At 33.1% G+C, this 27,301-nt stretch overlaps 1 protein-coding gene and 1 long non-coding RNA gene across 15 annotated transcripts in view; one reads left to right on the top strand and one right to left on the bottom strand.

Moving 5' to 3' along the window:
* Positions 1 to 27,301, top strand: part of LOC147838080 (uncharacterized) — a 982,747-nt gene that overhangs the window by 3,080 nt on the left and 952,366 nt on the right. The window lies entirely within an intron of this gene.
* Positions 1,701 to 27,301, bottom strand: part of tlcd4a (TLC domain containing 4a) — a 46,734-nt gene continuing 21,133 nt past the window's right edge. For 4 of the 14 annotated variants that reach the window (XM_087309865.1, XM_087309863.1, XM_087309864.1 and 1 more), the window contains 3 exons: positions 24,670 to 24,764; positions 8,050 to 8,123; positions 1,701 to 6,374 (listed from right to left, as the gene is read on the bottom strand). In XM_087309865.1, the coding sequence (XP_087165991.1) occupies positions 6,059 to 6,374; positions 8,050 to 8,123; positions 24,670 to 24,764 (485 nt within the window). In that variant the 3' untranslated portion in view covers positions 1,701 to 6,058. The remainder of the gene's footprint in view (positions 6,375 to 8,049; positions 8,124 to 24,669; positions 24,765 to 27,301) is intronic. The other 10 variants (XM_087309868.1, XM_087309867.1, XM_087309866.1 and 7 more) reach the window with 5 other exon arrangements.

A 27,301-nucleotide genomic window follows, 5' to 3' on the forward strand; every position in this document is an offset into this window, starting at 1 on the left:
CAAATAATGACGCAGCTTATGAATATTAACAATGTTGAGAAAGCGTTGCTGGCTGCTTGTGCTCAGTCTTGCCAAATTAGCAATTTTGTCGCTAATTTTGCAACTTTTCATACTACCCCAGCAACGTTTTTTGTTTGTTTTTCAAAAGTTCAAAAAGCACCCAGCAACAATTTTAGCAATTTTTAACATTCACTTGGCGCCTAGATATACACATTAGATGTCGTCTACCCTGTTGTTGTCTTTTGGAAGGAATGCGTCAATAGAGCCGCCATTTTGGAACAGGGTAGCGCTCCTTTGAAATGAATGCGGGACCAAGGTACAGTGGAGGACTGTAGCCATCCAAAGCCAGAGATGAACACATATATCTATGATCGGGAGTTTTCCTGGATGTTAGTATGTAATTATAATTTTTTTAATTACGAAAATTATAATTTTACATCACTTTTCTACATTGATAGATAAGTGATCGCATTGGCATTCCTGTCAAAAAGCTTGTGTTTGTGTGTCCGGAAATGTACTATTCACCCTCCCTGTTAAATTTGATCTAATCATGTCCTGAAACCACCTCCTGCTTTCACTTCACATACAGACGGATCAGCGACTCGTTTGTGAATGAATCTCCGTTATAAACGACTCGTTCACTAGCCGACAATAATACAAGTTTCTGGCAGCGCAGCATCTCGTTGTCATATCTTTAGCATTGCTTGCTGATTTTATTCAACAAAACTAGCATAAGCCGAGTATTTAGTGCGAGTGGTGCTACTAATGGTGAATGCAGTATGTACTATTGACGCATGCTCATGGTCTCTATGCGAAATCTAGTGTATATATCTATGGGCGCCTTTTAGAAATTTAAAAAGTGACTCAAAAGCGCAGTGGCTGCAGGCTTCACTCAGTAGAGTAAATTGCTAGCTCAGATTATTTTCATAACTGTTAACTTACTGATATATTTAGTTAGCAGTTAATTCCAATCGTGCTATAATTGTCATTTTCACAAATGTGTTATTTTCACAAGTTAAAAAGAGTAAGTACACAAGCTGTGATTGTTTAAAGGAATGTAAATATTCATTATCAGTGTTGTATTTAAAAATAAAAAATTCTTATCAAAAAGTGTGTGTTACTTTTACAAATAGTCAACTTTATTTTTCATACAAATCTAAATGGACATGTTTCAAATAATGTAAAAAGATGTCGTTTTGAGTTGCGATAACGTAATGACATCATCACACAAATATGTTAACAAGAACCTATTACTGAGCATCTGGATGTAATGTTTTAGTATAATATAATACGGCCTTCCATACCTCAGAGTAGATATATGACGGAAGATACTGCATGATGACGTGAATGATATGCAAATTAGTGGCAACATTTAGCTACTTTTCATTGAAAATAGTTGGCAACACTGTTAGTCATCAATTTTGGCAACCTGTGCTTGTGTTTTTGATTCAGTAATGCAATACCTATTTCATCCACTGGGTGTCAAACTTCTATACTGCACCTTTAAATGCAATATTTGTATAAAATATTATTAATAATAATAATAATAAGTAAATTAACTTAATTCATTAACATTTTTAATGATCATTTATTAATAAAGTTATTGGAATTAAGAATTAAGTAAATTTATTTTGATGAGAGACTGAAATGAACCACTACAAAGGTTTTACCTGAAAAAGAATCGACACATGACACAATCATAGATCAAAATGAACATATTGCTTTATTGAGGCAAATGGCATAATGCAAGTGAAAAAAGTAAGACACGTGAAAGATTACCCATGTTCAAAACTGTCGTGTCGCTCGAGTACATGCACTTACTTTCTTTCACTCAAAAACAAGATCCCTGCCGCCACCGTAACAAATGTAAACCTTATAAAACAACAACTCCCGTGACAGCGTGTGGAAACATAAAAACATAAGAGATACTGTTGCATTTCACACATCCCATAAATCAAACATCAACGCTGCTGAACGCTGAAGGTTTGGTCATTGTGTATAGAAATATTTTTCTTTCTTTAATTTATTAATAAGTAAAAAAATCTATTCCAAATGTAGAAATCAGCCTCGGAAATGACGTGCAAGAGGTTTTAATAACTAATAAACTATCCCTTATTTGTCCTTCGCTTGCTTCCATTTACTGTCTGTTCTTCTGAAAATTAACCATGATTTTACTACAAATTCAACCAAATGGTCATTTTAAACTACGGTAACTACAACTATAATGATGGTAACCACAAATTCACAATGGTTTTTACCGGAGGTCCAGTTTCCTGCAAATTATAGGTACAAACCTGCACAGAAAGCGTATTATGAGCTTGATTAGTTAGCCCAGGTGTGTCTAATTGGGGTTGGAGCTAAACTTTGCAGGACACCAGCTCTCCAAGACCAACTAACCATAATTTTTCCATTGTATTTGTATACAACCTTAAAATAAACACGGCTACCACACTTTTACTATAGTAAATCATGCTGAATTTTTGTAAGAGTGGGTTTTGCAAGGATTTTCATTATCATACTGATGATTCTGACCTTTGGTTGTAACTTTAACAAACACAAACTAGTCATACATGACTAAACACCCAACTGAAAAAAAACAGCAAATGCTGGTAAGGTATGTTTTGATGCTGGTCTTGCTGGTTTCAATGCTGGTTTTGCTGGTTTCATTGCTGGTTTAGATGGTCTTGATTGTTTCAGTGCTGGTCTTAATACTGGTCCAGCAAAACCAGCATTGAGACCAATATTGAAACCAGCAAAACCAACATTGAAACCAGCAAGACCAGCATCGAGACCAGCAAAACCAGCATTGGAACCAGCAAGACCAGCATCGAGACCAGCAAAACCAGCATTGGAACCAGCAAGACCAGCATCAAGACCAGCAAATCCAGCATTGAGACCAAGAAACCCTTACCAGCATATGCTTTTTTTTTCAGCAGGGCACCACACCTTTACTATAATAAATCATGGTGAATTTTAGTAAGGATGGATTTTGCAAGGATTTTCCTTATTATACTGATAATTCTGACCTTTGGTTACAACGTTAACAAGAAAAAACAGAGAAAACAGTCACACGACTAAACACCCTGCAAATAATAATAATAAAAAAAACAGCAAATGCTGATAATGTTTTGATAATGGTATGTTTTGATGCTGGTCTTGCTGGTTTCAATGCTGTTTTTTTCTGGATTCAGAGCTATTTTTGCTGGTTTCAATGCTTGTTTTGCTGGTTTCAATTGTGGTGTTGCTGGATTTAATGCTGGTCTTGCTGGTTTCAATACTGGTCTCAAAGCTGGTTTTGCTTCTTTCAATGCTGGTTTTGCTTCTTTCAATGCTGGTCTTGCTGGTTTCAATGCTGTTTTTGCTGATTTCAGAACTGGTTTTGCTTGTCTCGCTGGTTTTCGTGTTGGTCTCAATAACCTGGCAAGACCAGCATTGAAAGCAGCAATAAAACGAAAACTACAAGACGGTATGATGCCGTTCCTTTTCACGCTAGCAGCTGACCGCTTCACTCCGTATGGACTGCTTTCCCACTGTTACCAGTTTGTCCAGTGGCTCACCGCGTACGTCGTCGAACATGAAACGCAGAGAAATTGACGATAGGGTTCTAGTCCAGCGAATAACAGTTCCAGAAAGCAGATAAGACAAAAACAAAAAATTAAAATAAACAAGTAAATACCAGGGTGAAAATGTGGTAAAAATTAGGTAGCTGCAAGGGCTTTTCTTTTTCTGGATTGCTTTTGAAAACACTATTGGTTGGGTTATGGGAAGTGGTTGAGCACTGGTCAATCGGTGCTTTCGAAAACACCTTTGGTTGGGTTTATGAAAGGAATGGGTGGGGTGATCGGTCGGCAGTGGTCTCTGGTGGACTGAAACCAGCAAAACCATCAGAAACCAGCATTGAAACCAGCATCAAAACCAGCAAGACCACCATTAACACCAGCAAAACCAGCATTGAAACCAGCATCAAAACCAGCATTCAAACCAGCAAGACCACCATTAAAACCATCAAAACCAGCATTGAAACCAGAAAGACCAGCATCAAAACAGACCTTACCAGCAGCATATGCTAGTTTTTTCAAAACCGAGTGGTACAAAAAGACGCTGAAGAAATCAAATAAAGTATGTTTATTTAACCAAAAAAAGGCATTTTGAGTGACTGGATGCAAAGGCAAAACATAAACTCACAAGTATTCCTGTATAACTCGTCCCAATGACAGGCATTCCCTTTTATAGGTCTCAAAATTCAAGTACTTAAGTTTGTTAAAAACAGAAAATCGTTTCCACACAAAACAAAACAATAAAACTCGTCATGCGCTCTCACATCCGAATGCGTGTGCGAATATTCTAGACTATACATGGTGACAATGAATTTATAAAAGCATCTCTGCGTTGTGAAATTCTCTCGTATGCTGTATAGATATCTACTCTGATACATCGACGACGTGTATATCTTTCCGTTAAAAAATAATAAATATGTCGTACAAACATTACCATGCTGTCCCAGTGTGAAACTGGATTAATAAATTAGGTGCGATGCAAGGAAAAGAGTTTTTCGACATTCAAATAAGCTCAAATAAGCCAACCCAAGCTCTTGCGATTCCATTTGTCAAAATAGTCCCGATAATTTAAGTTCGGTACTGATTGGATACACTGTACACAAACGTTCATTAAAATAGCCATCGTATGTTCAATAAAATCTCTATGTACAATGCAAACATTCAGAGAACAACATCGCCGCATGCAATTAACTGTACAGTGCGAACAAAGCATTTGTGTGAAAGGGAATAAATCCGAAGTGAATCTGGAGCGAGTGTAAACCGGTTCATTAACAAGTACAGTTCAATGCTTGTATAAAAAAATATTTTGGCGATTTAACCCACAGGTTTCATCATTTCCTCAACATAGGCTAATTCTGAAAACGTAGCCCTGTATAATATTCTGGAGATTGCGAATTACGTAGCTAGAGCTGCATTTCGTCTTGAAAATGAACGATAGAGGGCAGTATGACGCCGTGTGGACAACTTTACCACTGTAACCGCGTACGTCGGCGAACATGAAACGCAGAGAAGTTGACTGCTACGATAGGGTTCTAGTCCGGCGAATAACAGTTCCAGAAAGCGGATAAGACAAAAACAAAAGATAAAAATTAAAATAAGTCGGTAGGGTCTAAGGAAGTGGTTGTGCGCTGGTCAATCAGTGCTTTTTAAAACACTATCGGTTGGGTTTAGGAAGGGGGAGGGTGGGGCTATTGATCGGTTGATTGGTCAGACAGTCGTCAGTGGCCTCTGGTGGATTTACGAATTCACAAGTGGCACTGACGAGAGAAATTTGAGATCTCAAAAAGCGTACACAGCGGCCTCTGGTGGATTAGCGAAAACAAAAACGGCAACAACAAAAAAATGTACGTTCTGGGACGCATTTTGCACTCTCCAGAAATGTATACAGGGCTACGTTTTCAGAATGAGCCTGGGTTGCATTTCCTTCATTAAAAAGTCACGAATACAGCATGACGTTGATCTTCCGTCTTCAGTAGAATGATCCGAATGGCAGATTTTCTTCATTTGTAGTGCAGCGCAGTTGTGTGGATGAATCTTTCACAGTCAATAAATGCGGCATTTAGGTAAACGTTAACATCTTGCTGACCATTGGCACATAGTACAGTGATTGAGAGCGACGGATTTAACTTTTTTCCCGACGAATAAATAACGTGGTTTACCAGCCCACAGTTTAATTAAAACCAGCTTCATGCATTTAAAAATTCAAGAGTTAAAATACAGTTCAGCCGGTGGATGCGTACAGTGCACTGTTAGCACTTCTGGTGCAGTTTTCCCCCCGAAAAAATTACAAAATAAAAGTCTATCCAAGCATATAAGATGTCTTAAAGTTTCACCTGTGAAATATTGCTCTGGGGGGTGTTTTTTTTTTTGTTTGTTTGTTTGTTTTTAATCTCCGGTCACTACTTCATAGTGTCCTTGGGTTGTTCATTTCTAAATAACACAACAACCCAGTCAGTGAGCAAGTCGTGTAAAAAGTGAAAATTCACACTTCTCCCCCCAGCTCAATCTGTTTTTCCGTTCTCTTGGCTCTCAGCTTTGGATTTCCGGCTGGATTGCAAGACTTTATAGCAGCCGCGAAAGATTTTATGCATCCACATGACGTTCATGATGTCCAGGCAGATGCTAGAGAATATCCAAGCGCTCCGGCCGCCAAACGAAACCCTGTAGAAGGCTTCGGTGCCATACACGGAGCACATCCGGCTGTAGTAAACGGGCATGACGGCGATGCGCACCAGGAAAAACACCGCCGCCATCAGCACACCGTTAGCCATGTTGGGCCTGGAGGATTTGGGGTAACCTAATACTTCAAAGAACCAGCTGGAAAACACAGGTGAGCAAAGTGACATGCTGTCAATATGTGGATAACTTCCTAAAGACAGCATTAGAAAGGCATCTAGAATAAACCCATTTTTACTACATTTACAGTTGAAGTCAGAATTATTAGACCCTGTATATTTATTTTCTGTTTAACAGAAAAAAAAATTTTTCAACACATTTCTAAACATAATAGTTTTAATAACTCATTTGTATTTAACTGATTTATTTTATCTTTGCATGATGACAGTAAATAATATTTGACTAGATTTTTTTCAAGATACTAGTATTCAGCTTAAAACGACATTTGAAGGCTTAACTAGGGTAATTAGGCAAGTCATTCTACAATGATGGTTTGTTCTGAAGACAATCATAAAGAAATATTGCTTAAGGGGCTGATCATTTTGACCTTGAAATTGTTTTCAAAAAAATTAAAACAGCTTTTATTCTAGCCAAAATGAAACTAACCAGACTTTCTCCAGAATAAATCTGACTTTAACTGTACATAACACTTTTTATTTATAATTTTTTTATATAAAAGGAAATAAAAGAAAAATAATTTAATCTATTCATAAATAAAGCCTTTTAAAAATACTAATACAAATTACAAAACAACAAAACTGACAAACTATTAATTAAATCAATAAAAAAAAAATTGTAAGTTTCCACTGCCATGAAATTATTGCTTATTATTTTTCGCCACCCATTTGGTCAGCAAAACGGTCCAACACAAATAATAAATAGAAATATATTTTTGTGCACAAAAAAAGGAGTGAATATTTACTGAGAATGTCAATACTGTTTATTCGGAGTTCATGTTAAAATAAGTAAAAAATAATAATAAATAAAAATAAAAATAGCTTCTCCTGCTCACCAAGGCTACATTTAATTAATCAAAAATACGGTACAAATTGTAAAATTGTAAAATGTTATTCCACTATAAAAAAAACAGTTAAAAAAAGTAGTTTATAATTTAATTTAATAATTTATTCCAGTGTTTTTAAAGATGAATTTTCAGCTTCATTACTCCAGTCTTCGTGATCCTTCAGAAATCACTCTAACATGATTATTATTATTAATTATGGTAATGGTAATAAAAGCAATAATGATTGGAGTAATAATTTAATTCGAAACTATATACAATAAGAAATCAGTTATTTAAAATTGTAATAAATATTTACATTTAATAAAAAAAATAAATAAACCTTGAAAAAAACTGACCCCCAAGTTTTAACGGGGATTGTAAATAAACCTTTCATAATAAAATGATAAAAATAAACTTTAAAAAAAACAGCATTTCACAATACAAAATACTAAAAATACTAAAAAAAAAAAAAACTAATAGAAAAATACTAATAGAAAATACTAACAAATATAACAAAACTACAAAATAGATTAAATAAAAAAATAATAATAATTCACTCAATTGAACACAAAAAAACACTTGCAACACTTCACTGCCATGGAATTATTGCTTATTTTGCCACCCATTTGGTCAGCAAAAATGTAATCATCCCATATAAATATTAAATAAACATCTTATTTTTTGTCCACAAAAAGGCATAGAACATTTACTGTGAAAGCTAATATAATCAATCCACATGTCATGTTGTTATTAATGAAATCAAGACTACATGGCGAGCCTGAAAGATAACTCAACGGTCAACAAAACACCTACCGTTGGTTAACACAGGGTGTGGAAAACTCTGCAAGCAGACGGAAGTTAGCAAAATAAGGCAACATTCCTTGACCCTGGAAACACAAGGTGAAGAACAAACAAATGACACAGACACGAGTTATAGAAAAACACAGCCTCATGAATCAGCTCCAACATCTCCCGCTGTCAGAAATGCACACTAATGAGTCTCAAGTTATGATACTGATACTTCCCTCTGACAAATATAACAAAAACTAAGTAAAAACAGCAGGAAAAGAGAAAAGAGTTTGCATTGACACTGCTATTCTAGAAATACAGGGACTATTTGTAGATTAAGTTGCCTAAACCCTTTAAAGTTTACCATCTAAATGAAGCTCGCAACTTTTAGTAGATACGTAAACTAACAAAGTACAAAATAAAAATAAGGAGGACGCAAAATTGCAAACATCTGTGTGTAATATCCTAAAATACTGATATTTGATAAGGGTATTTCCTGCTGTTTTTTGTGTTTTAAGTTGTACCTTTGAATAAGTTTCCATTTAAATGCGTGATATTTTGCATCAGTGACCCATAAGTAAAATAAGTATGATTTCTAATATGATTAATCATGTTTACTTCACACTTGCTAACACTCACCTGTTTAATTCACACTATTTAAATAGTTTTTTTTTTGTTGCACTACCTCATTTGTCCACAAGATGTCTGAATCGGCTCATTGTTTGAGACTCATTCTTTGGATATTTGTTTACAAAGTAATTGACATACTTGATTCATTTCAATTCACGCATCAAAACAACTTTCATAAACAACAAAAATCATACACTGAGTATTGAGAGGTAGAAATTTGACTCAGTTTAAAATGATTTCTTTCAGTTTCTTGGCGATTTACCCCACCGAAGACATCATTTAATTTTGTTGTGCCTGAATATTATATTCCCTGATTAATGTTTTTTATTGATTGCATCATATTTATCACCTTATTTTTATTCCAGTTTTATTTATTTTTTTGTCATTTTTACCTAAAACTAAGTTAACATTTCTAATTTTGAGTCTCATCTAATTCCATCAAAAAGTTATATTTAATTGTATTGTAATTGCATTATATTCATAGAAGTTTTGAATAAAAAATAAGTTTAATATTATATAAACATTACATAAACATTATAACATAAATGCCGTCATTAATTTTCCTTTGGCTTAGTCCCTTTATTAATCTGGGGTCGCCACAGTAGAATGAACCGCCAACTTAACCAGTATATGTTTTTATGCAGCGGATGCCCTTCCAACTGCAACCCATCACTGGGAAACATCCACACACACTCATGCACTACGGACAATTTCGTTTACCCAATTCACCTATAACGCATGTTTTTAGACTGTGGGGGAAACCGGAGCACCCGAAGGTAACCCACGCCATCACAGGGAAAACATGCAAACTCCACACAGAAATGCCAACTGACGCAGCCGAGACTTGGACCAGCGACATTCTTGCTGTGAGGCGATCATGCTTAAATAATGTTTTTTTTTTTTTTATAATTTTTTTTAAGGTTTTTTTTATCTTTATTAGATAGGACAGCTATAACTCAGAGTTTCAGCTAAAATTTCAACTACAGAAAAAGTCCTCTACATGTTGAATTGCCTAAACGTGTTAATTAATATATATTATTTATATATATATGAATATATGAATGTTTAGACGCACACAATTCTAAGTGATATCTTAGATTTTTTGAGTAATTTTACTTCTATAGCAAAGAATAGGCTCTTTTCACAGCCTTTAACGTGAAATAACTGAACATAAACATGGGAGACGGAAAAAAAATGCTCATTGTAGAAGAATATTTCAGATGGCACTTTGGTTTTTGAAACTGAACTCTTCATATTATGTACAGTCCAAAGTATAAATGAGTACACACATTTTGAAAATGTATATTTTTAATCTATTTTGCAGCAAATATAGACAATATATTTGGGTGAATTTAACCAAAACAGTTTCATTAAACATAAATATTTATTAAAATAAAAGTTTGGTCACCTGATATCTTTAGAAATAGAAAGATATTACATTTAAAATAAAAAATGGTGTCACAAAATAAAAACTACAATTATATATATATATATATATATATATATATATATATATATATATATATATATATATTTATATATATATAATTTTATTTTATTTGTTTCTCCTGATTTTTCAAGACTTTTGATTGACATTCTCCCTTTGTACATGTCATAAGCGGGGGAAAGCCCCACCCATTAGTTACGATCTCTCTCCCTTATTAGCATAGACAGCCCTGAGTGAGAAGCAGCTGTCTGCTATTAGAGCTTTTGCGGAGTATCTACTAGGGCTGGGCCGATAAACAACACAATGCTGAGCCGGCATCGCCGATCCTCCGACCCACCCCCATCGCAAACCCGCTCGCGAAAAATACACACTAAAGCCTGGCTTATACTTCTGAGTCAAGTGAACAGCGTAACCCATGGCACATACAATGCGCGTAGCTGTGCATTCATACTTCGCTATTTCTGTTGTTCTACAATGACACTTCCAAAACGCTAGTTGGCAGTGAGGTGTTAATGTTCCTCTGAGTTTAGAGTTTCTTCGCTGGTGTTTTGTTTTTTCTGAATGCTTCTTTAATCTACAAGTGGCACAAACTCGCTCATTTTGAGGCAGGAACCAGCGGATGTGCAACAAATTTAACCATGAGGTAAACACAAAACAAAACTTTTCATCTAGAGCTCCTTCACGGGACTCCACACTTGTAAAAATAAATAAATAAATCGCTCCATGGCTCTCAGTCCCGCCCACACTCGTCAGCGCCACCAAGCCGACTAATCACAGAGCTTGCGATACGCGTCATTGCAACGTGTAGGTACATTTTTTGAGATGTACGCGACGCCAAAGGCCAAGGCAAGGGCTATGCGTCCACTGCGCCGTAGCATACGTGTGCTCTTGACGCAGAACTATAAATCAGCCTTTAGGCCCCGTTTACACTAATAGGTCTCAGTTTTAAAATGGCATTTTAGAACAAAAATTATCCATATCCATAACTTGTTTTACCTTGCATTTCTGGACAGCCCTCCAACCGTGACCGAAATCTATCAGGTAACGTGTCACACTGTCAGCATACTGCTTCAATCTTTCGCTTTCACCCTTGTACTTGGTATTTTTGGTGAAAACCTCAGATACTGTTGGTTGGTTGCTGTTGGTCTTGCACCATTTTTACCTATCAAGTTTGGCGATGCCATTATAACGGCACAGATCACTCTGCCCATTTATGCCAGAGTCCCGCTGAAAAAGTGATTGACAGGTGGTAATTTGTGTGCAACTTATTGTTATTTATTCATGGTTTGGTTATGGGTAAAACAAAGACCATGTAGGTCAGGTAGTTGAAACAGTAGGCTACAAATAATTAATTCAGTGTGAATTAATTATTCATAAATAGTTAATTTACCTCCACCTATGACGACAACGCCATCGTCCATCGCAATGTTTCACATTAGACATCATTATAGGCCAAATTGGTCGACATCACCCAACCCTAGTATCTACTGATAATGTCAGCCACTAAAAAGCATTATAAATGTCGACTTTTGTGAAGCACAAATAAACAGTGTAATCTACCTAAACATATATTAAAATAAGAGTTTGGTCACCAAATATCTTTAGTAATAGAAAGATATTACATTTAAAATTCAAAAATGGTGTTTTATATATAAATATATATATATATATATATATATATATATATATATATATATATATATATATATATATATATGAATATATATATATATATATATATATATATATATATATATATATATATATATATATATATATATATATGAATATATATATATATATATATATATATATATATATATATATAAAAATAAATAAATAAATAAATAAATAAATAAATATATATACATATAAAATGGTGTTTTATATATAAATATATATATATATATATATATATATATATATATATATATATATATATATATATATATATATATATATGAATATATATATATATATATATATATATATATATATATATATATATATATAAAAATAAATAAATAAATAAATAAATAAATAAATATATATATATATATATATATATATATATATATATATATATTATATATATATATATATATATATATATATATATATATATATATATATATATATATATATATATATTTATATATATATATATATATATATATATATATATATATATATATATATATATATATATATATTAGGGATGGGAAGATTAACCGATATGTATCGATACGCGGTCATGCGCGTGCACGATGCGAGTGCATCGGTTGAGCAGCAGAGGATGAATGAAATTTTGGAAGCAAATCGAGATGCATCGGTTTTTGCGAGATGCATCGATTTTTCCGAGATACAGCTTATATTTTTAATATAGAATGTATTTTTTATTTATTAACAAGTGTTGTCAACCTGTTTTTGGCGCATAATTTAATCGACCTACATAAAGTAAGCCTTAGCAACGGATTTGCGGATATGTACACTTTCACTACAACTCAGTGTATCAGGTGTGCGGATGAAGCTAGTGGTGCGCCCTCAGAAAGCGCGAGAAGCAAAACAAACATATTCCCCATTGAGTTTTAAATCTAAAGTATGGCAAGCAACATTATGGATTTAAGGATGGACGACATGACAGGACAGATGCAATTTGCAAAATGTGCCGCGCATCTGTAAAATACGCGGGCAGTACGACTAATCTGATATCTCACTTGAAGCGGCGCCACGGTGTTGTTGTGAAAGCATCTTCCAGTGTTTCAGCATCCCCGGCTTTCGCACTGCTTCAACCAGTTCCAAAAGTGGTGAGAAAAGCATTGCAAGTTTTTTTTCCATGCGCAACAGTTCTGCTCGCTCTACGCCAATAACGAATGCTATTGCATTGTTCATCTGCAAAGATATTCAGCCTAGTGTCACGGAGAACGAAGGATTTAAACACCTCCTCCTGTTAATTTTTATTTAATTATAATAATAATAATAATATTAATAATAATAATGATAAAAATAATTGGGTGTCACGGTGGCACAGTGGGTAGTTTGACCACCTCACAGCAAGAAGATTGCTGGTTTGTTATATTTTTATTAGCCTGTTGTTTACAGTGACAGTAATGTTTCAACGCAGGATAACACTGCTAGTTCACAACCTTAAGTTTTGAATAATCAGTGGCAAAATATATCTTTGTAAAACTTGTTTTCATAGTTGAAAAGTTAAATCACAATTCTTGTTGTGCAATGCTAAATTTATTTATGTTGAAAGAGTGCAAATATATACATATTTTTTTAATATATATTGCACTTATACATTCTGTTTATCTTGAAAATACTTAAATAATATGTGCTATATGTTCTAAAATGGCCCTCTACTGTAAACTGACACTCTCTGAGAGAAGAGCCAGTTTGTAAAAAAAAGTCTTGGTTTTGCTTGGTTTATAAATAATCAAACTCATTCAATGGCACAGCATCCTCTTTCACATCATCATAGAATATAAGGGAGATCTGTGAGAGGTGTACTCATTTATGCTGAGCACTATATATATATATAAATAAAAAATAGGTGAACTGTCCCTTTAAATGTTACAGCAGTATTTTTATATAAAAAAACCCTAAACATTACACCTCAAGGTTCAAATTAAAACAAAACCTTTCGATGTTCAAAAGTAGCCTCGGACTATTACATATCAGCGCACCAATAAACAGCCATGCACATTTTTGCTCGGAGCCGCCAAGCGAGAATAATTCTGACCTATTCCAAACCACATTATCATTCCTACAGCAGAGGCACAAACATTCGCCGTCTCGATAACACACTTACCTTGAGGGCTGCAATTAAAAACACACATTAGCATACTTACAGCAAAATGAACCAGATCAAGGATAAAAAAAAAAAAGAAAAATAAAGAAAAACAATCAGGTTGGCTAGCAAATGCATGCTGGTACCCCTAGGTACTGGTAAGTCCATACTGTAACTGGGCTTCAGTAACTGCTCCATAACAGCAGAACAGCAGACAAGACAGGAGAGAGTCCATCTAGATCAGCCAAGCCTAGCCCTCATCTCTTAACCCCACTAACAGACACACTGGTAGTTTTTGCATGAAGGGTTTTGCTGGTCAGAGGAAGTGAGGCTGCGTTATTCAAGAAGTCATGTTAGGTGGGACAGAGACAGACTGACAGACAGATTCTTTAGAAAAAAAGGTGCAAAAAAATAATGCAAAGGAAGAAGAACGAACGACACAGAAGAAGAAGCAGCAACAACATTTAAGACTCGTTGGACATGCACTATGAGGAACAAATCGCACGACACACTGACAAATTTAAAGGGGACCTATTATGCAAAAAAAACACTTTTATAAGGGGTTAAACAGCTGTGTGGCAATAAAAAAAAAATTTCATTCTATTAATTATAATCACACAGTCTGCCGAAACACTTTGATTGACATTCTCACTTTGTACGTGTCATGAGCAGGGGAAAGCCCCGCCTATTAGTGACAATCTCTCTCCCTCATTAGCATAGATGGCCCTGAGTGAGAAGCAGCAGAGTATCTATCGGAGATAATGTTAGCGACTACTTTTATGATGCACATATAAACACTGAAATGTCCATAGTCTAACTTTTTCTGAGCCACTTTTTTTGACATTTTTTCAGAGATAACATTAGTCGTTAGGGAGGCTCAGATCAATCAGCATTGGCCGATAATCACATTTATTGACTCGATCGGTACTCATTTATCTGGGGTGTGTTCCCGAAAACCATCATCAGCTAACTAAGATCGCTAGTTCCGTTGTTACAAACATAGTTCGTTGATTTGTTGTTTCCCAAATTCTTTGTTCCAATGAACATGCGCAAACTGCAAGGCAAACTTGTACGCTTGCAACTACACCTCTGGAGCTGTAGTCAGAAACATAGTTCCTGTTTGTGTTCTATTCCCCATTACCCCCCTTATTCAGTTAGAACATTCCAACATTTAAACTATCATTGGAATGATTAAAAAAAAAGCATTAAGGTCATCTCTCCTAGGTGTAATTTGCATTCAAAGTATTTGTACAGTTCACTTTTAGCGATCTTCAAATTGACAATTGCGTTTCCTGAAAACATTTATGCCATTTTGAACACAGCCATGGCTCATGGCGAAAGCTATAGGTGACCTATTATTTAAAAGCGGAATTTAGGCTATGTTGCATCTCCAAAACTTGTGAAAACAAAAATATATAGCATACATTAATGACTTTATATGGAATGTTCTCAATAATACTTGTAAAGGAAGCATAAACAGGTCCTATACGTGTCGTTTACATATATTTCAATGGAATACGAGTGCTTGTTTTTACCAAAACTAATATTGGATTATTTTAAAATGCGAATTCGTGTTAAACAATAGTTTCCACAAAAAAATTATGTTTTTTTTTTTTTCTAAAGAAGTTGTTACTCCACCCTGTTTAGAGCATCATTATAGACGTTTTACGTTATAACTAGGGCCAGATGGAATCTGCGGACGTTTTTTGCCATTTCAGCTGAGAACTTTGGTAAAAATCTACTGATTTCTGCAAAATTATTTTGGAGTATCCTAACTAAAACCTTAATATGTAAAATAAAAAATAACATCTTTTAAACTTTTATTGAATGCTAAAAATGCAAATCCAATTAGGTTCACTTTATTTGGTAAACAAAGCAAGTCAATTATATAATATGTCTACTAAAAGACTGCATTGAACATCCATCAGATGAACATTTTCATATTAGTCAATAATATTGCTGTAATTAATTTAAAAACTGAATAAATATAGACATACACACATTAACTCAAGTAAATAAACAGAATTAATGATGGGCTAAAACTCTGCGAAATTCTGGGGAATTCTGTACGCAGATTCCGTCTGAGCCTAGTTATAATTAGCGTGGTTCAAACGATGGATCTGCAACAGAAAATCTGATTTTGGGAAACACTCGTCACTACATTTTTCTTTTTGCAAATGATGCATCCTACTATGATAGTTCAGCCGCGAGTTTGTTGTTTGGGAAATACATCCCTGACCGATCTCATTAACTTATCGAGTTAATGATTAAGTGTTTGTATTAGTTGGAGATGAACAAACTATTTGAATGACCTTGCATGTGTTTAGGCCTTTTATACGTTTAAGAACTGAAAGTCATTGAACTAAAACCTGGCGGAAAATATTAGATAAATTATACTTAAACATATTTATTTTTAACATGAATATTTAATATAACTTACTTATTGCAATAAAGAGTTTATAGGCCTATTTCCTCTTAGTAATGAAGTAATGGATTTATACTGTTGGTGTGCATTTTAACTTCTTATATGCGCTATATTATATATTATCTTGATTGAGACATGTTTAATTCTTCCATCATTTGCAATGTTTCCAAATTGCATGGTTTGTAATTTTTTCTTACAATTTGTTTTATGTTTCATCTATTATTTTCTGTAAAGTTGCTTCTGGCCATGACCTGTTCACACCTAAATTGTTATAGGGGATGTTTTTAAAGGATTATTGGCAGCATCCTTCATTTATTCTAATAAATTAAACAAATAAAATAATTTAATCGCAGCTCCACACAGGAAGTTTGGCCAGAAGAATAATGGTCATGCCCAACAGAGCCTGGTTTCTCACGAGGTTCTTTTTTTTTTCTCTCCTTTACTTCGTCAATTGGTGAAGTTCTTTTTCCTCACCACTGGCTTGCTCGGATTGGGACTTGTGTAGCTGCTCTTTGGTGGAATTGCTCTACAGTGTTTTAACTTTCAGCAGTGAAATTTAAACCAGACTTAACTGGACTAAACTGAACTTAAACTTTGAAATCTGAACTTTACTAGACCTATGTTAAGCTGCTTTGACACAATCTATATTGTAAAAAGCGCTATATATATATATATAAACATGAATTGAATTCTCTTAAGTAAGGAGAGATCTCCACCTAAGTACTGCGTTATACTTTGTATCAGCTGATTACCATCACAAGGAATCGGTACTTGATATCAGCTGCAAAAATCCTAATCAGAGCTTCCCTATTAGTCACGTTTTTGAATCTGCTGCTATGCTGATGCATAGGCATTTATAACTCCACCCGATTCTTTAAATAAGCCTGGGAACACAATCTCAATTAAATCTAAAGCGATCAAAGCTTAAAAATTGTGTTGTGTTCTAAGCTGAAACTTCATAAACACACTTTAGGGATATCAGTGAATGATTTTACATCTTGTAAAAAGGGGCATAATAGGTCCCCTTTAACCTGCTTCAGTAAAAAAAAACTAAATCCGCCTCTAAAAGTTTGATAGACCGTTCAAGGTCAGCGCTAAATATAGGGATTTTTTTCTTTAGATGAAGAAACACACTTATTAAACAGTTCTGAAAAGATTGACTTGCTTTTGTTATGCTGTTATATTCCCAAAATATAACCGAGTCATAATAGTTAACAAAAGACAATGCGCTTAACACTAACAGCATTTCGAAACACAGGAAACAATAACAACGGATGACATTTCAGCACGACAGACTTAATTACTCAGTAAGACCCAACAGAGACTTCCAGCTCCATGTTCAATTATGTCTAATATCCCGTGATAATTTAGAACAAAGGCTTGAAATGGCAGTCATAAAAGTGACCAGTGACAGTATGGTCTACATATCCTGACAACAAAAATGCATGTTCAGGTTTTGAGGCGATCCTCAAAGGTGACTTTAGGGAGTGCGAGCAACAATAAAGCCATTAATATCAGCAGTCGCTGCCCCAGAGTTTCAGGAATTTGAATTATAATTAGATATCGTTTGGAAATAAACACTAAATTAAGCCACAAAACATTATTTGTCATGGTCATTCTAGACAAAAGGGTGCCTTGTCCCTGTTGTATTGTAATATTATAACTAAATGTAGCATTGATGATTGAGGGAAAAAATAAAAATTATAAATGTCAAATTGCAGTTAATATTTGTTAATATATATTTCAAAGTTGATATATGCCAAGTAGAATGTTTTAATATCCATGCGTTAGTACACATATCATGCAAACAATTTAACACAGTGTATAATAGGGCTGCACGATATTGCAAATGTATGTTATTGCGATATTTTTTTTTTCTGCGATATATATTGTGATAATCATTTAGATATATTGGGATGGTCAAATAGTTTCTATGTAGTGTGTTTGCATAAATTATAATAAATTACAAGCATATTTAAACACAACAGAGCAAAGCTAAAAGTGAAATAAACAGTGCTTGATGGTTTCTATCAGTAGTCTAAAAAAGCTTAAGTTTGAATCTAGAATCAAATCTGTTTATTAAAAAGGTGTGTTTACAAATATATTATTGACTACACACGACACTAAAAACTGCATATAAAAACAAAATACAATAAATTATAATTATTATAAATGGAAATAATGATTTTACCACGACTAATATAAATAAAAAATGAACTTTTGCTCACAAAAAAAAATTAATAAATAAATAAACAAGACTTTGGCTCGATTTTTGTTTTTTGGTTTAGGGTCGGAAAACCGATAAACGACATTAAAATTCATTATCCACATGCAGGCAGTGCTGAAATGCCCTATTTTCTCTGATTGATCAACCAAATCTGAGCTTGTGACACCACCCTCAAAATCATAGTCCTCTGCGGATCAGTACCCAGGCTTTTAAGGTTTCCGAGCTTCTGTAGGCCTGAAAAATAATAATAATAATATATTTATATAGATATAGGTAACTTATTTTGAAGGTGGTGTCATGAGCTCAGATTTTGTTGACCAATCAAAGCAAAAGAGGCGTTTTAGCACCGCCTACATGTGTATAATGAATTTTAAAGTTGGTTATCCATTTTCCAAATCTAAATAAAAAAAATTAAAAAAACGGAAAAAAATAAAAATCTTTTTTTTTTGTTTTTTGGGAGCAATAGAAAAACCAAAACCATTTTCTTAGTTTTCCTTTTTTGTTTGAAAATGGATATAGAATGGACGGATTATACCTTGATTCCAATTGAATATGTTTGGAGAAAAATATCAAACAAAAAATTGAAATTTTGTAGTCTATATATATAAATATATATACAGTTATATCCATTAGATAGTTAATTAAACAGTTAGATCCATTAAAATAAGAGTTTAGTCATCTAACACTATTAGGATTTCGAAAGATAATTTAGTTATTGTTTAAAAAAAAAAAAAAAAAAAAATATATATATATATATATATATATATATATATATATATATATATATATGTATATATATATATATATATATATATATATATATATATATATATATATGTATATATATATATATATATATGTGTGTGTGTGTGTGTGTGTGTGTGTGTGTGTGTGTGTGTGTATATATATATATATATATGTGTGTGTGTGTGTGTGTGTGTGTGTGTGTGTGTGTGTATATATATATATATATATATATATATATATATATATATATATATATATATATAAATTTTTTTTTTAAACAATAACTAAATTATCTTTCTATTCCTAATAGTGTTAGATGACTAAACTCTTATTTTAATGGATCTAACCGTTTAATTAAACTGTTTAAATGCCCCAAAAACTACTCCCAATTTTCCCTGAGTACTGTATAAGCAAAATTGTTTTTTGAAAATACATTTATAAAAATAATTTTTCTATTTTTCACTTTTTAAATAATAAAGGCCTTTGTTTTACAGAATGACCCATGCCAAACAACCGAGCATCAACTGATGCCAATTTAAGATTTTTCTTGACAGATTTCTCACTAATTTCCACCCAAACTAATTATGTGGTAAATCAGAATTCAGTTGAGGACCGGATCAACCTGTTATTCAGCAAAACCTTCCAAGGAGCATCTCGACAGGCCAACAAACAAGCGTGATCTCGCTGTTACTCATCCTGCAGCTGAGACGTGGATGTCAAGTGTTAGAAGAGAAAGTGAGAGAGAGGTTGGGATTAGAGATGCACCGATCGATCGGCCAGATATATATGAATCGAACAGTTTTTGTATTTGACAACTACAATTTGGCTGACCAATACAAAACCACACTACAAAGATTTTATGTTAAAAAAGTGTCTAAACACAGCATTGATAGAGGCTAGAAACAGAGAACAGATGCACCAGCAGACATACTGTACTGGCAGCTCATGTTGTGAGATTTGTGAGCTTAGTTAAATTAAACAAAAAAAATATATATATATTAAATTTTGCTCTTCTACAATTCAGTGATGCTTTTGAAATTAAGAGATTTTAAGTTTGGGCAGCTTTTATTATAACTAATGTGTATGGGATAACTTATGTAAGCTAACAGGGTTTTCTACAGGTTTCATCAAGTCTTTTTAAGACCATTATGAATGAAATTTTTTAAGAAACCCGTAAATTTTTTAAGCCGTGTCAAAATCTTCTCCACCAATCAAAATGGCACTTTTGTTCACGTGCACGAAGCTGCTGAAGTTACAGTAAACAGCACTTGGAGGCACTCAAGCGCAAAACTTAATGCGAGCGCACGTTGAAGAAGATCATAGATATATACACTAGATGTCGCCTGGCCTATTGTTGTCTATTGGACGGAATGCGTCAATAGCGCCGCCATCTTGCTACAGGGTAGCGCTCCTTTGAAATGAATGCGGGACCAAGCTACAGAGGACTGTGGCCATCCAAAGCCAGAGATATACACATATATCTATGATCGGGAGTTTTCCTGGATGTTAGTATGTAATTTTTTTTTTCTAATTACGAAAATTATAATTTTACATCACTTTTCTACATTGATGGATCAGTGACCGCACAGGCATTCCTGACAAAAAGCTTGTGTTTGTGTGTACAGAAATGTACTATTCACCCTCCCTGTTAAATTTGATATAATCCTTGTCCTGAAACACACCTCCTCTCCTGCTTTCACTTCTCATACTGACGGAGAGATTCGTTTGTGAATAAATTCCCCGAACGATTCTTTCACTAATGTTAGCCGACAATAATACAAGTTTCTGGCAGCGCGGCATCTCGTTGTCATATTTCTTTTGCATTGTTTGCTGATTTTATTCAACAAAACTAGCATAAGCCGAGTGTTTAGTGCGAGTTGGAGCTGCTTTGCCGTATGGTGAATGCAGTAAGTGACTGTTATCATCAATAACGTGACCTGATTAGCACAAAAGTTCAGAACATTCAAAAACAGAAAAAAACTTAATATTACCTATGAAATGTTCTGCCTGTGTGCTTTGTTTCCTTTGTTTGCTCGTTACTACACCCGTAGACATCGCTAAAGTCCCGCATCTTCACGTAAAAACACTGTCTTGACTAGTGCGGTTGAATGACAGTTGTCCTGGGAGCACTGTACCAATGTGGCGGCGCTATTGACGCATGCTCAGGGTCCCTATGCGATATCTAGTGTATATATCTATGGAAGAAGATGCCCAGAGGTGATTTGAACATGGAGTTGCTTATTGCACTGCTGAACAATAATCATTTCTTCATCGCTAGAGCTGGGGCAGCTACTTGAACTATCCATGCTTGTTCGAATTGCCAGTAACTTTAACAAACGTGTCAACTTTCTGTCTTCTTCTGTGTTACAAGCGGATGTCAGAAGCTTAAAGTTGTGTAGCGCCATCTAACGTCAAGGAGTGATTTTGCATGCTCTTCTGCTTGACGCCAGTGAAAAATTGATTGGGTTTAAATCCGAAAAAACGTCTAGAAAAACGCTGACAATAAATGCAAACGAAAAGCGTCCCAGTGTGAACGAGCCTTTACAATATCTATAATAAATATTTTTTTTAATTATGCGGACTGCTTTGCGGATTTTGTGGTTATTGCAGGTTATTTTAAGAGCGTGACTCCTTCAAATCCCAATGGACCACTGTACATGTTTGTTTCCAGGAAATTACAGAGAAAAATACTTTTATTCTAAATAGTGCCACTTACTGAAAGATTGTGAAACTGCATTTTTAGCTAAATTTCACAAAGCTATAGTCAAATCATTATGCTTAAGTCTATTTCCTTTTTTTATTAAATATGTGTCAAATTAACCAGAAAATCAGTATAATAATTGTCCAATTATTTGTAAAAAGTCATTTTAAAAATACATCTAAAACCAATGACCTTTTCATTAAAGCTACAAATGGGCAAACCTCTGCAACACTGGGATAAATGGATTGTGCTTATGCCTTTGCACTGTGTAAACTGATCTTTATATGTATTTCTTAATGTGAACTGTAAGGAAATATGTGACCAGTCAACCGTTTATTTAAGTTCTGATGTTATTGTATTTATAATTATTATTATTATTTATTATTATATTATTTAAAAAAAAAATCCTAAAATATAAATAAGTAAAAATAAAGTATTTTTTAAAGTAAAAAAAACAAAGAATAATAATAATTGAATCCGAAACCACAATTGTAAGTTGGCCGAGAAAATTCAAGATCGGTGCATCGCTATTTAGGAGAAAGATCGGCTGAAAGCAGAGGAAGTAACCAGAGCATGCACACAAGAAACCCTCAGACGGCACCACAGGAGCAGCGAGCATCAACACATGCACACAATCTGGTGCAGAACCGACCAATAGGGTTACTGAGAGGAGTCAGTGAGGAAGAGGAGAGAGAATGGACTTCTGCATAACCGTCAATGAGCATTCCATGCAAAAAATACCATCATCATCATCATCATCATCAAAGCCATAGTCAGCTACAGAACCTGGTGACCTAGAGGGTAACCGTAACACTTAACCAAGAGTGAACAGCAGTGGTCTCAGCGAGCCCTGCAGACTAGTGGTTAAAGATCTGGGCTGGTGAATGCAAACATTTTTAAGTTTTTCAGAAGCTGTTTTGTTTACATTTAGTATTGTGCACAAAAGGACATGAACGGAATGTTATTATGATGTATAATGTTTTTATAGCTGGCCTAGTTTTATTTTTAGGCCTCCTTTTAAGTGTGTTTTCTGTTGAAATTGCTCTTTGGTGAGATGGTACTGATGATGCAATTTTGAAAGACAGTACTGATGCGCAAAATGATAAATGAAAAGCGTGCACCTATATTAACTATAAAAGGCAAAATGAAGCACAACGTGATCGGCCCTAATTTATGTTTAATAAAAGAATCATTTGCCTTGTTAGAAATAGTAGGGCGTTTACGTGGATTCTTAATAAAACACTTTACAATTGGATGAAGTTACAAGCGGCATATGGGGTTCAGTTTATTTATAGATATCCAAAACAGGTCACTAGACCACAATTATATTTCTTCAGCGATTAAAAAAATTATTACATAAATAAATGCATAAATTAACTATAATAAACTATGCATATATATATATATATATATATATATATATATATATATATATATATATATATATATATATATATATATATATATATATAAATGCATGAATGAAATAAATAAATGTATAAATGCATATAGAAAGTCCAAAAATAAATTAATGCATATAAAATAATAAATGTATAAGCATATACATAAACAAATAAATAAATGCATATATATATATATATATATATATATATATATATATATATATATATATATATATATATATATATATATATATATATATATATATATATATATATATATATATATATATCAAATGCATGAATAAATAAATGCATTAGCAAATAATTAATGCATAAAGAAATAAATCTATAAATAAAAAAATAAAAACATGAATAAATAATATATGCATGAATAAATAAATAAATGCATAAATAAATATATGAATGAATAAATAAATACCTAAACAATTAAAAGCATAATTAAATGCATAAACAAATAAATGCTTAAACAAAAATTGTTTTAAATACATGCATAAATAAATAAATGCATGAATAAATAAATGCATAAACACATAAACACATAATTAAATTAAAGCATAATACATAAACTAAAATAATTAAATACATGCATAAATAAATGAATGTATGAATAAATAAATAAATGCATGAATAAATACATACACAAAAATAATTAAATACAAGCAAAAATAAGTCAATGCATGGATAAATAAATAAATGCATGAATAAATAAAATGCATAAAAAATAAATGAATAAATAAATAAATGCATAAATAAATACATAAACAAAATATAATTAAATACAAGAATAATTAAATAAATGCATAAATAAAAGCAACAACAAATCCATTAATAATTGCAGAAAATTGGAAAACTTTGGGGGAAAAATTTGGAAGAATGAAAAGAAATGAAACTAGCAATTGGTGGTCTGGTAGATCAGTGTTATCAAACAAAAATATTATGCTCCAATTTATAAAGCAGTGCTGCAAAAAAACAAAATCCTGTAGCAATCAGAAACGCAAATTATTACAGCAGCTAACATAAACTAACAAAAGATGAATGATGATGACAGCAGCGCCACTAATGGAAAAACCTAACAGGTCTTCCAGCCTCCGACAAATTAGTAATTTTTAGCTCTATTGTTTAAAGTGTGTAGTGGAGGGAACACAGAGCTTTGAGCACCAGCTGCACACCTGACACCACCACTGCTCACTCTTGGTTGTCTCTTTCCCATCTTGCCTGCATGTTCTGTTATGGGACAACAGGGAACTCACCAGTACATAGTAGTAAGCATACAATGCTGCCAGGTGGTGGATTACAAAAAACTTGTCTCCTATTGCTCTCCAATAGTAAAATATAAGCAGCAGATCTGAAAAAAACACACAGAAAAAAAGAAGAGAAGTGTAAGAACTTTACTTTAAGCTACTTTTATGCAAAAAAAAACTCCCATAAAAAACTTTACTCCCATAAAGGTGATTCAATACTTTCAAAAAGTCACATGACAACATGACCAATCTATCAATACACCCAAGTCATTTATTAACAATTAAGTTAATTATTTATTATTGGAATACCATCATCCTCACAGTGCATGTTACTGAACTGGAAAGACATAACTTTCAATAAACCACTGGCTCAAATTATTACTAGTTTATCAATTAACATAATATTAAATAATAAAAAAAAACATACACAAAAATAGGGGGGTTGACAAATAATAATAATAATAATAATAATAATAATAATAATATTTTTTATCATTTGAATTTTTTTTATTTTATTTGCAAATAGGTCATAAAATATCAAATACAGAGCATTTATGTATTAACAAAACCTTAAAAGGAAAATAATAATGTTATATACATTTATATGCACAGTAAACATTAAAATAGTAATAAATAAATAAATAAATAAATAAAACTGTACACAAAAAAAGGGGTGTTACAAAAACTATTATTGTTATAATAATAATTATTATTATTATCATTATTATTATCATCATGTTTATTGTTATTATTATTATTTTATTATAAATTTTACTTTTTATAAGTCTTGGGAGTGATGCTATATTACACTTTGCATGTTTGTCTTTGGTTTTGATGCATTTCTATTATTTTTTTACAGTCTTCTTTGTCTACTTTAACATTATAGCAAAAAACGTATTATTACAATAAGCTGTCCCCAATCAAATTTTGCATTTCAAACATTTACAATTAAATGCCACATCAGCAACGATAGCAATATTCGCAGCAAAAACAGCTCAATTTCATTATTCAAACAGTATCATTTCAAAAAAATATTTTGAATAACTGACCAGTCTTCATAAAAATAGTCAACATACAGAAATATACATACATACAGGACTCAGCATATATATGTACACCCCTCACCCCTCATCTTTTAAATTCATATTTTAAATAAAAGCTATACAATATTATATTTGTGCATTTACATTCGAAAATCTGGAGCTAATCTAACAAAATAACTTACAATAATCATCCAAAAACTACTACACCCAAACTTACATGTTATAGAAATACATTAAATACCAATTTATAGATTATTATAAATTAAAAACTTTGTTGAAATTTTGTAGGTTGTAATTTTTTTTGTGCAATATTTAGCATGAATTTAAGTGTATTATCTTTCAATTTTTAAATATGTTTGGTGACTAAAATATTATTTTAATAAATATATCAGTTTTGTTTAAATGCACCAAAATACATTGTCTATATGCACTGGGAAATGGATGCAAATATTTATTTTCAAAATGGGGTGTACTCAATTATGCTGAGCACTGTATATACCTTACATACATACATACATACATACATACATACATACATACATACATACATACATACATACATACATACATACATACATACATACATACATACATACATACATACATACATACATATTAGGGGTGTCAAAATTAATTGTTTCTTCGGTGCACCGCAATGCAGACGCGGACAATTCGATATCAGTTCAGTAGTAATCATAACCAGTTATTATGTACTAACGTCATTTATGTACTGACGTCATTTATCTCATATGCGCTACTTAACTACTTAAAAAAGCAGAAATTGTGCACAATTTCACTTCGTGTGTGTTTGCTGGATAGTCTTTCACTGACACTTACAGCAGAAGCCCCTATCTCACTGCGATTAAGATATTAAAAGTAAACTCCATTTCTTTCTCTATTTCTCTCTCTCTCTCTCTTTCTCTCTCATTGTGGCCAATTTGACCTGCTGGCGTGACGTTTTTTTCTACTCTCTGCTTTTACAGCGATACTTCTGTATACAGACAAGAGCGCGTGTCTGCAGAGTGAGTTTTCTCCAGCACGTCTATCATGGATCAGCTGTGATCACCGCTGCAGTTTATCAGTGTCACTCAGGTGAACAGCACCAGAGCATTAGTGCCAATCTCAGCCCTTTCTGTTGAGCGTGTAACATATCATAGGGGTGTAAAAAAAGAACTCGCTAGACAAGGCTCAGAAAGCGAGCGGGATATTTACATTTATTTATTTGCTATAAATGCTCATGTTGTTTAAAGGTACAGTTCAGATATCTGACTTTTTATTAAAATTGAATTACAAATAGTACATAAATCTGAATATATTTATACATTTTAATACAAGAATTGCTTTGCTGTGAAGAAAATATAAAACTGTGTATAGTAAGCATCGTCAGTGCACCGTGATACACCAAGATATCGAATTGAACTGAAATAATGGCATGATAATTGTAACCGAACCAAACCGTGGGACCAGTGTAAACTCACACCTCTAATACCTTACATCCATACATACATAACAATAATAAAATAATTATTTAAAATCTTTTGAAATGTATAATAAAAACAATGTTTCAGAAGAGAAAAGGCTGAAAAACATTCAAGCTC

The sequence above is a fragment of the Danio rerio genome, chromosome 24 (assembly GCF_052040795.2).
Source record: "Danio rerio strain M-AB ecotype USA chromosome 24, GRCz13ab, whole genome shotgun sequence".
Taxonomy (NCBI): Eukaryota; Metazoa; Chordata; class Actinopteri; order Cypriniformes; family Danionidae; genus Danio; species Danio rerio.